At 37.5% G+C, this 11,688-nt stretch overlaps 1 protein-coding gene across 1 annotated transcript in view; it reads left to right on the top strand.

Moving 5' to 3' along the window:
• Positions 1 to 1,393: 1,393 nt before the first annotated feature.
• The window catches only part of LOC104983307 (ankyrin repeat domain-containing protein 26-like), a gene marked incomplete at its 5' end in the record, with an annotated part of 12,630 nt that continues 2,335 nt past the window's right edge, over positions 1,394 to 11,688 (top strand). The window contains 5 exon segments of the mRNA XM_010832740.1: positions 1,394 to 1,691; positions 1,694 to 2,349; positions 4,239 to 4,406; positions 7,354 to 7,523; positions 8,764 to 8,992. Of these exon segments, the coding sequence (XP_010831042.1) occupies positions 1,394 to 1,691; positions 1,694 to 2,349; positions 4,239 to 4,406; positions 7,354 to 7,523; positions 8,764 to 8,992 (1,521 nt within the window).

The raw sequence follows: 11,688 nt of genomic DNA, 5'->3' as shown, positions 1-11,688 counted from the left end.
GAATCATTACAGCTAATGAGTTAATTAATGTTTGTAGAAGTGTCTAGTACAGTTGTCAATTGGTGTAATTCTTGTAACTGCCTATTAAAATGTTAGAAGGTAACATATTCTCAAGCAAAAACTTTTTGTACAAAATTTAGTCTATTTATACAGAGTTAAGAGTCTTACTGTGAAGTAGATATATAGGAGGTATCAAATGCAGTGTTATAAACCTAGAAAGTGGTGTTGTTTATTGAATTATAGTTAACAATATTCTGTTAGTTTCAGGTATACAGCACAGTGATTCAGATATATATGTATATGTGTGTGTATTTTATATAAATGGGGCTTCCCTGCTGGCTCAGACTGTTATGAATCTGCCTGCAATGCAGAAGACCTGGGTTCAGTCCTTGGATTGGGAAGATCCCCTGGAGAAGGTGGAGAAGGCAATGACACCCCACTCCAGTACTCTTGCCTGGAAAATCCCATGGGCAGAGGAGCCTGGTAGGCTGAAGTCCATGGGGTCGCTGAGAGTCAGACACCGAGCGACTTCACTTTCACTGTTCACTTTCATGCATTGGAAAAGGAAATGGCAACCCACTCCGGTGTTCTTGCCTGGAGAATCCCAGGGACAGTGGAGCCTGTTGGGCTCCAGTCTATGGGGTCGCACAGAGTTGGACACGACTGAAGCGACTTAGCAGCAGTAGCAGCAGCAGCCTGGAGAAGGAAATGGCTGCCCATTCCAGTTTTCTTGCCTGGGAAATTCCATGGACAGAGGAGCTTGGCAGGCTATAGTCTATGGGGTCCCAAAGAGTTGGACATGACTGAGTGACTAATACACATACACACTCACTCACACACACGCTCACATGTACACACATATTCCGTTTCAGATTCTTCTTGCAGAATATTAGGTGTAGTTCCTTATGTTGTATAGTAGATCTCTGTTGGTTATTTTATATCTACTCATGTGTATATGTTAATCCCAACATCCTTGCTGCAAATAGCATTATTTCATTCTTTTTTATGGATTACTAGTTTTCCATTATATAAATATTCCACATCAGATGCAATTTTTAAGTGTAGTCACATCTATGAATCTTTTATTTTAAGCCTTTGGGTTTGTTATAGTTCAGAGAGAAGCCTTTTCAGTTCTGAGCTTCTTGAAAAGTCTCTTGGTATTTCTTTTTGATTTTCATGGATTCATTGTCTTACATTAAATTTTTGAACCTTTGGGAATTCCTGCTTGTATAAAGTCTGAGGATTGAATTGAACCTTATTTTTTCCTGTTGGAGACACACTTGGGGCAGTCTTTTCATTGTATAAACATACAAGTTAGTCTTTCATTTCAGAAGAAATCATGGAATGTCACTTTACTGAGTACTAGCTAAACATCTCCTTTTTTTCCACTTAGGTTTATGATAGTTGTGAAGAAACAAAAGACCTGTTGCACAAAAAGCACATGCTGCAGGAGGAAATTGCCATGCTAAGACTGGAGATAGATGCACTGAAAAATCAGCACCGGGAAAAGGAAGAGAACTATTTTGAGGACATTGAAATTCTCAAAGTAAAGAATGATGATCTTCAAAAGGCAATAAAACTGAATGAGGAAACATTAACAAAGACTATATCCCACTACACAGGCCAGCTTAATGCTCTGACAGCTGAGAATACAATGATAAACTCTAAGCTGGAGAACAAAAAAGAAAGTAAATAAAGACCGGAACAGAGGTGAAATCCTACTGTTCTAGACTGGCTGCTGCCTTACATGATCATGATCAAGGTCAGACATCAAAAAGAGATCTGGAACTTGCCTTCCAGAGAGCAAGAGATGAGTGGTTATGCTTGCAGGACAAAATGAAGTATGATGTGGCTAATCTAAAAGATAACAGCGAGATGCTTTCCCAGCAACTATCTACAGTGGAAAGTATCTTCAATAAGCTGAAAATCAAGCTGCATCACACTAGAGATGATCTTAGAGAAAAGACTTTGATGTTAGAACGTGTCCAGAGAGATCTAAGTCAATCAGAGTGTCAAAAGCAGGAAATTGAACACATGTATCAGAATGAACAAGGCAAAGTGAATACATGCCTTGGAAAGCAGGAATCCTTAGAGGAGAGATTATCTCAACTCCAGAGTGAAAACATGTTGCTCCGACAGCAACTGGGTAATGCACAAAACAGAGCCAACAGTAAAGTGAAGACGGTCATTAGCATCCAAGACCAGTTTCAGCAGATCGTGAGAAAACTTCAAGCCGAATATGAGAAACAAGGTCTGCTGCTGGAGAAAAGAAACAATGAGTTAATCAAGGAATATAATCATTTAAAAGAGAGAATGTATTGGTATGAAAATGAGAAAGCAGAAGGAAAAGTGAGCATCCAGAAGGAGAAATAATTCTCAGACTTCCTGAAAGAAAGTTAAAAGTGATTCTTGATTCTGGCTAAATGTTGAATGTGCTGTTGCTGCTAAGTCGCTTCAGTTGTGTCCGACTCTGTGCGACCCCATAGATGGCAGCCCACCAGGCTCCCCCGTCCCTGGGATTCTCCAGGCAAGATCACTGGAGTGGGTTGCCATTTCCTTCTCCAATGCATGAAAGTGGAAAGTGAAAGTAGGAAGTCATTTGGTTATGTCCAACTCTCAGCGACCCCGTGCACTGCAGCCCACCAGGCTCCTCTGTCCATGGGATTTTCCAGGCAAGAGGACTGGAGTAGGGTGCCATTGCCTTCTCCAAATTTGAATCTAGTTGAATATAAAAAATACACAGGCTGTGAATCTATGGTCTCTAAACCAGCCTAAAAGCATACCTTATATCCAGCAAATAAAAATTAGACCGAAGAAATCCTTTACTTTGAGTAGGGACATTGTGTCATTTATGAAATGTTAAGAGATTTAGTTCTATATTGTTAACATAGACAGGTGCTATTAATTTACTCTTTATTAAGGTAATAATTTTAATCTTTATGTTACCACATTTCAGTATCATGACGAAGCAGATAAATGAAATGCTCAAACCTGAAATGAATATTTAGAAATGAAGCTTCAGTTACCTGGATTATCTTGATCATCAATTCCAGGTTTCCCAGAGGCTGTATTTTATATATCGTACTTTGGCTTCAGTAGCTTGTCATAGCTTTTTGTTATATTTGTTGGTATAATTTGTTTTTATTCATGTCAATTTGAGTTAATATGGGAAACATTTTAGCCTTGAATCATTTGTTCTCAAAGCCTCTCAACTCTTCAAATGCAGTTACTTATCATTAAGTCATAATTTGGGACTCAGGTGGTGAGCTTTAGCAAAACTATTATTGATTTAAACTTCCCACTGCTATTTATGATTTACTTAACATTTTTACAAACAATTTGCTCATAATTCTCATTTTAAGTATCAATTACTATCATTTGAATACAAGCTTGTCCTCTAAAAATGAAGGATGGCAGGATTTGTGAGCAGCAAGAATGGAGTGAGTCAGGGAGAAGGTTGTAGGAGCTGTGGTCTGGAGTCAGGTAGAGGCCAGGTTATCGAGGCTCCTTGAAGGCCATGGGAGCAACCTCATTTTTTAAATTGCATTTTTCTTTTATATTAGAATATGGTTGATTTACAATTTTGTTGTTAGTTTCATATGTACAGCAAGTTGATTCAGTTATTTGTACACTATATCCATTATTTTTCAGTTCCTTTTCCCAGGTAGGTGACTACAGAATATTGAGTAGAGCAGTTAGCCAAGGGCAAAGGTGGGGAGGAGGGATGAATTAGGAGTTTGGGATTAATGTAGACACACTACTGGATATAAAACAGATAAGCCACAAGGGAATGACGTCATTTTTCTGCTGAGGTAGGGATCTATTGGAAAGATCTGAGCACTGGTTGGAATATGTGAAAATCTCTGAGTTAATCAAAGCTTCTAATAAAAAAGGAAAGGAAAATGTTTCCATACTGTTTCCACAGTGTGGAATTTTCCATCACTTTCCCCACCTACACACTCATTTCTTTCTAGACGTGAGGTGGTGAAGCTCTGCAGATTTATTGGGAGGGGCAGGGTGTGGATAGTGGGACCACATCCTTTGTCTGAGTAACTTAATATCAGGAAGGCTGGAGGATGGCCACTTCTGTGTCTATAGCCAGAGTCAGTGAGGAGGAAAACAAAGGTGATTGCTGTCTGTGGTGATAGTTTTCAAAGTGCATATGTTGGAGTTTCTATTATTAACATAGCATAATAGTAAAGTGATTTGATAAACTCACTGACAAAGCATCTTATTAGGCAGTTGTGAGACAACTTTAACAAGAACTGGATGACTCTGTAAAAAAGCAGTCTATGTCAGAGACTTCACTGAAAGTCATGTCATGTTATTGTGCTAAGTTAGAAGCTGAGGTACAGGATTTGAAGAACAATTGTAAACTACTACAACTATGTCAACTCATAAGTCAGGTATGTATGAAATTGAACATGCTAACAGTTAATATGTAGGATAGAGTGTTTTAGAACACTCATTTTCATTGTCAGTTTTCTTCTGTATTTTTGTTACAAGTAACTTATTACAATTTTCTTATCTTTATAATGCACTCATTCCTTAAACTCTGACTTTCATCCTACCATTTGCATTATATTACTTTTTCCTTATATTATTTACCCTTAGGAAACTTGAGAATTGTGTCTCATTATTCACACAAGTTGAGAGCCTTTTTTTTTTCCTTTGAAACAATACTTTTTAAAGTGATAGCTGTATTACCATGATATGGCAATCCAGATTAAAATCAGAGGATAATATTAGTTTAATGGAACATTCAGAAAATTATCATTTCTCATCTTTCCTTTTGTAAATTGCTGTAGAGTTCTGTATACATTTATTTCATGGATTTCAGAATAACGTGTGCAGAAAGGGTCTTATACAAACCAGTTGAAGTTTAGGCATTGCCTTCTTTCCTTTTCATTTTAAGTATATTGTAAAAGCATGGATGTACTCAGATGGTGTAGAATACGTACATCCAAACTAGAGAATTAAAAAGATTATCTGGATCCTGCCATTGGATTTTTTTAAAAGCTATTGAGATATAATTGACGTATCATAGAATTCACCTACTCAACATGTGTATTTCAGTATCTCTTAGTCTAGAGATGTGTAACCGGTGACTACAGTCAATTTTAGAGCATTTCCATCACCCCCTAAAAGAAACCCTGCATCCCTTAGCCACCACCCATGGCCTCCCATCTCCCTCAGCCCCAGGTAACACCCAGTCTAATATCTGTCTCTGTAGACATGCATGTCCTCAGTATTTTATATAAATGGAATCATGCTGTATTCTCCTTTGGGATTAACTTTGCTCATTTGATGTCATGTTTTCACAGTTCATCCATGTGATAACACATATCAGTTCTTCCATTTCTGTGTGTTGTCAACAGTAAGCTAAGCCATGTATCCATCATCACTTGATGGAGCTTTGGGTTGTTTCCGCTTTGGGTTTATTAATAATGCTATTGTGAACATTGATTTCCATGATTCTGTGTGCACATGTTTTTATTTCCCTGTGGTTGGATCTTATCCTCAAAGTTAGCTGGCTGATTTCACCTTTTCTTGGCCCTTGCTCAGACTGTCCTTTCTGTCTTTACAGTTTCTTTTCCTCTTGGGTAGTCCTTCATTATTTCAGACCTGGCACCCGGTCTCTCCTCCTTCAAGGAGCTTTCGTGACTATTCAGCTCTTTGAGCCTTTTCACATCAGCGCTTGTTTCCTAGTCTCTGAGGAACAGTTTAGCCCCTAATTTTACACTGTGGACATGTCTTCCAAGACGGGGAATCTTGGCTAAGTATACATTGGTGTAACAGGGAATATTTATTGATATGCACAGCACTTGTCTTGCATAAATGGACAGTAAGAAAGGATTATAAGAATGAGGCATTTTTTGTTGTTGCTTTACAGAAAAACATGTGGATCATCTCTGTTAACTGTTAGGAAATGAGATTTCTTTAATTTGAAAGTAATTCTCTTTGGAAAGCAATTCAAATTAACAAAAAGTCTTTGTACTTCAGAAAAAGGCTTATGGGATTAGAATCCATATTTTCAAGATTTATTAATTAGAGTCTTATTCTCACAGTCTTCTTTTGAGATGAACTTATTAACTAAGCCCTAGATAACTCAACACAGTATCCTTCAAACTTCTTTAAAATCCTGGGACATTAAGATGGGGGGAGGAATAAGAGACATTCCACTAAGAGGTGACTTGTAGTCATTTTATGAAGAAAGATAGAAAAACATTATTGTAGAACAATAAAATAGTGTAAAATAAAGTGCAATTGTTGTGTGACAAAGATGACAGTGAAGAATATATTTTGTGACACTTGGTGGTTTGAACTTCTTTCTTGATTCTCTGAGTAATCTCTGGTCCTACATTCTACAATACAGATACCATCATATTTATTTGATCCTGGGTTTGATTTAGGCTGTGCTCAGTCCACTTTCTTCACTAGCAAACAGTAACCTTTTATTCTTGAAGACTGCTGATTTTCCAGCAGAGCTGGAAACTGTATCTTCAAAATATCTGCACCTGGTTGCAAAAAATCAAGTTTTTCAACAGGAGTTATTATCTATGAAACGAATGCAAAAAAAAAAAAAATGTAAAAAACTAGAGAAGAAGAAAAAGAAGTTGGAGCAAGAAGTAGTGAACCTCAGAAGTCATATAGAAATGAATATGATAGAACACAGTCAAGTAGAGCAATATCAACAGGAGATTGAATAAAGAGCGAGACAGGATATTGTAGAGAAATAAAAAGAAGTCAACCTATTTTTGCAGGTTAATTTGTTCATCTGTCATATGCTTGAATTCACTTTCACTGTACAATACGTTTTGGATCTATACAGCTTAGGTGTTTCCTCTACCTCCCTTAGAGCAGTTAGTTTTGTAGATTTCTGGAAGGAAGGGAGGCACTTGTTTTACCTTTGAATATTTCAGTTTCCATCACAGTTATCACTAAATTGATCTTTCAGAATTATTCTCACTAGAGAATCCTTTTACTTATAAGACCAATTGGTAAAAAACAAGATCATTAGGAAGAAAAGAAAATATTATAGTTTAAAACTGGTACCATTCTCTTGAATTATTCTTAAGTCGTCTTGTTCAATTTTTAAAATTTTAAGTTGATCCTCTTATTCTTTGAATTATCAGATTATATATGTACTACTACAACAGTGATTCCCCTTTAATTTTATAATTCAGATTTAATTCACTTCACATTAATGATAATTGTTTTAAACTTCTGCTTTTTTTTTTTTTCACCTTTGAAGTCGCTCTCTGAATCACTGACTCAAAACTAAAGGGAACAAGTATAATTTTCCAGGTTAATGATTATTTTAAAAATGTTATCTTTTTCAATTTGCCTTAGACACAAGCTGAATTTCAACAGATTGAACTCAGAATTAAAGACTTGGAATCTGAACTCTCCAAAATGAAAAGTTTGCAGGAAGATTCTAATAAAGCAGAGTTGGAAAAATATAAGCAACTCAACCAAGTAGAATGTGAAGTTAGAAAGTCATTGGAAGATAAACTAGACAAGTAAGTCAAAACACAAAATCACAGAAACTAAATTTAGTTCATTAATTTGTCTCTAAAGCCTAATTTTTATAGAGTGGGGTACATGAGATTCATAGGAAGTGAAAGCTAACTAATGGTCACTGCTAAGGGGGCACCTTAAAACAAAATATTAGTACTGTATCAAGTTTTTCCACACTATGTAAAGGCATACTTATGAAATAGGGGGAAATTAACACATGGGTTAAAGGCAGGATAAATTCCAAAGTGGCTAAAAGTAATATAGTGACCTGACTGAGGGGTCTGGAGAATGGAAAGGGCAGATCCCACCTGCAGTGCCAAGTCCAGGTTTCCCCACTATCTGAAAGCAGAGCACTACTAGGAAGCCTTTCATAAGCCAAAGCAGCATAAAACAAAGAAGCAGGTACCTAAGGACACATTCTGCTAGTTGATACATAAAATGAATATGCACAAGTGAAGCACAGGTGCTCCCAGACAGGGTTTTGGGCTGTGGCGACTTGATGCTGAGATGTGGGGTGTGGCTTCTGGGGAAGGAACTCAGTGGGGCCAGTCTCCCTGCTTGGGGAGCACGATGCCTCTCACTGTAAAACTGTACACTGAACACTGTTTAGAGTTTTGGCTTTTTAAATGAGACCAGAAATTGTCTTCAGATTTTTTTTTTCCTCTATCATCAAAAACAGGTACTGACATAGGCCCTTCGTAGAAGTGTAGTAACATACAGTGAACTTTGGAAAAGCAGGAGATACTTGTAATTGATCCTGGGGCTGTTTTAGCTCTTTTCAGCCTCACCCTTTGACTTTCTCATCCTCCCTTGAGATTGTGGCTCTAAGTGATACCTCAGAGCCAAAAGCTTAATTTCTCCGAGGTCATGAGTGAAACGTGTATACAAGGGTGGTGAAAGCAAATGCTTGAAAGTGGCTTTGTGGGATGGGGTGTTTCTTCATCCCTGAACTGTTTCCTGGAGGCAGGTGTGCCCCAGAGGGCAACAGGTGTCACTGTGAGGCCACCTCCCTTTCTCTTTGATGTCCTTTCTCTCCTCTCCCAACTGTGACTTGTTACTTGAGTAACCCTAGACACATGTGTGCTCTTTAGAACAAGGTTACAACTATCACTTTTTACAGTAGGTCTGCTCTGTGTTTTCAGTGTTCAGTTTATTGGGAATTCCATTAACTATATGGCAACTTTAAAAATGCAGATAATTTAAGGAAACATGAGTAAAGTTGGTGTTTTCCATCTTCTTCAGGACTCATGAGAGGCTGGCAGTGATCAGCACCAAACTTGAGGTGAAGAAAGAGAAGAAAAGATCTTTACTCAGCTCTCTTAGCATGAGGCCAGTCCTGGAGCCCCCTTGTGTTGGAAATTTCAATAATCCTTTAGTGCTCAATGGAAATCTTACTCCAAGAGCAAAAGTAGGGTTTTCTACCTCAATTCCATGCCCTTCGAATAACAGCATGAAGACTTACTTGACTGAGGTTAGTTCTATTATCTTTTGTTCATTGGGTTTCAGATTTCTAATATGAATAATCCTTGTTTTTAATTCGGTGAACTTCTGAGTTGTTTATTTGACTTATGCACACTAAGTAAAATCTGTCATTAACTGTGCTAATTAAGGAGATATTTAATGTTTTTTTTTGTCCTAGATCTCTTGTTTTTAAGAGATACTTTTTAAATTTCTTGAAAAGCTGCATTTAAATTCTACTTTAGAAATGAAATCTTATTGCCTAGTAATTGAAAGTATTCTTTAAGATGTTTGACTTACTTTCTAATTGATTTCACTTTAGTAGTGGCTCATAATCATTTCCAAGCTTTGCTGCACCCACGGCAGTTTATCTACCCCTAAGCATAAATGACAATGGCAACCCACTCCAATACTCTTGCCACGAAAATCCCATGGACTGAAGAGTCTGGTATGCTGCAGTCCATGGGGTCGCAAAGAGTCAGACATGACTCAGCGACTTCCCTTTCACTTTTCACTTTCATGCATTGGAGAAGGAAATGGCAACCCATTCCAGTGTTCTTGCCTGGAGAATCCCAGGGACAGTGGAGCCTGGTGGGCTCCAGTCTATGGGGTCGCACAGAGTTGGACACGACTGAAGCAACTTAGCAGCAGCAAGCATAAGTGAATCACTGGCATCTATACACTAACCACATATGGATGTGTTTTTATTTGAAAGAGTCCTAGATAAATCCTTTTTATGAATTAAACAAACTTGTAATACTAAATCAGGAGATTAATTTCTGGTTTTAGGTTAACATTTTTTGTTATTTTCTTGTACAAGAGTATGTCTTTAATTGCTATTTTACTTATAGAATTTTGATTTAAATTTCTAAAAACTATCTTGCTGAGCAGTTGTAGAATATTTCTAAATTTGTACTCAATGAAAACATTTAAAAATTATAAATGAAGCTCACTTTATCTCTATCTTGACATCATCTGGATGAATGATATCTAAGATAGCAATGATGGGGAGTCTTGAAATTGCAACCAGTTTTCATTGTGTAAGCATTGTGGTTAAAATATCCATTTCAGTCTGTGCACATGGGTTTATCATTTTGATAGTGTTTCTGTGGTGTTGGTGATGTAGAGACAAGTAGCCCTTGTTAAATGCAGTCTCAACCTGTTTTCTAACTTGACATCTTGCCATCATAGAAGAGCGACCTAAAGTTTCTTCAACAGCACTGCAGTTATGTTGGGTTTTATTACTTGAGAGCTGTGAAACTGGAGGACGTGCTTTAGCTATGCCGTCACAGCGGGCCTCTGAACACTTCATCCCAAGTCAGACACTTCCCCATGCAGGACTAAGGGGAGGAAGCAAATGCTTGACCCTTGTCCCAGGGGCAGGCTGCCTACTGCACACCCAAGTGCATGGCGCTGTGGGCACCTACATCTTTTCAAAGAAGAGATTTGGAACCAAGCAAGCACCTCTTAGTTCTTTGTCCCAAACTCACCCGTTAGATAAATCTCCTCTCTCCTCATAAAGAGGGTAGGAGTATAAGTCCTCCCCTTGAAACTTCAGGCTGAGGAAATGAAGTTCAACTGTAATTTATGACCAGATTTAGACTATAATGGAGATTATACTCATGCTTTTTGTATGTACCAACTAATGATGAGACCTTTGGATAGAAGTATGCTAGACAGTAAAGAGAGATCTGTTGCATGTTTTAAATTTTATCCTAAATAACCCAAAATGTGGATAATTCATTTGTTGACTCATTTTAAAAAAACAGGTTTTATCTGGAGGAAGCAAACATCCTTTTAAGGATGAATCTCTTCAGTTTTGGCCTGCTTGATTACAATAAAGATTTTCTCTTTCAAGTTCCCTTTCCTGTGTTTAAAAAAAATGTCATGCTTTATAAATTAAATATATCCACTTCTCCAAAAGGAGTTTGATATTCATTTATTCTAATTCATGCCTTTAAAGCATATGATTTAGTTAGAAAGTTACTACATCATGCCATGCCACAAGCAGTATTGAACTATAAACAAGGTTTTACATATTCATTTTCTCTCTGTTATAGTTAAAAATCTATGTGTTTTTCTTAATCTGAGTAAGTAGCTGGCATAGGACTCAGTAAGAAGACCATTGGCTTTGATACTTCTTTTGTAGAATTCGGAAATTTGACTAAATCAATGAGTCTCATATCTTACAAAAAGTTGTTTTTTTTTTTTTTTCCCCAAACAAAACAACTTTTCTTTCAAAAAAAAATTTTTTTTGAGTTTATTTTTGTGTATGGTATTAGAAAGTGCTCTAGTTTCATTCTTTTACAAGTGGTTGACCAGTTTTCCCAGCACTACCTGTTAAAGAGATTGTATTTAATCCATTTTATATTCTTGCCTCCTTTGTCAAAGATAAGGTATCCATAGGTGCGTGGATTGACCTCTGGGCTTTCTATTTTGTTCCATTGATCTATATTTCTGTCTTTGTGCCAGTACCATACTGTCTTGCGGAGAAGGAAATGGCACCCCACTCCAGTACTCTTGCCTGGAAAATCCATGGATGGAGGGCCTGGTGGGTTGTAGTCCATGGGGTCGCTAAGAGTCGGACACAACTGAGCGACTTCACTTTCACTTTTCACTTTCATGCATTGGAGAAGGAAATGGCAACCCAGTACAGTGTTCTTGCCTGGATAATCCCAGGGACAGGGGAGCCTGGTGGGCTTCTGTCCA

The sequence above is a fragment of the Bison bison genome, unplaced genomic scaffold (assembly GCF_000754665.1).
Source record: "Bison bison bison isolate TAMUID 2011002044 unplaced genomic scaffold, Bison_UMD1.0 scf7180017862180, whole genome shotgun sequence".
Classification (NCBI taxonomy): Eukaryota; Metazoa; Chordata; class Mammalia; order Artiodactyla; family Bovidae; genus Bison; species Bison bison.
The sequence above is the reverse complement of the archived record's forward strand: the minus strand, read 5'-3'. Positions and strand labels throughout refer to the sequence as shown.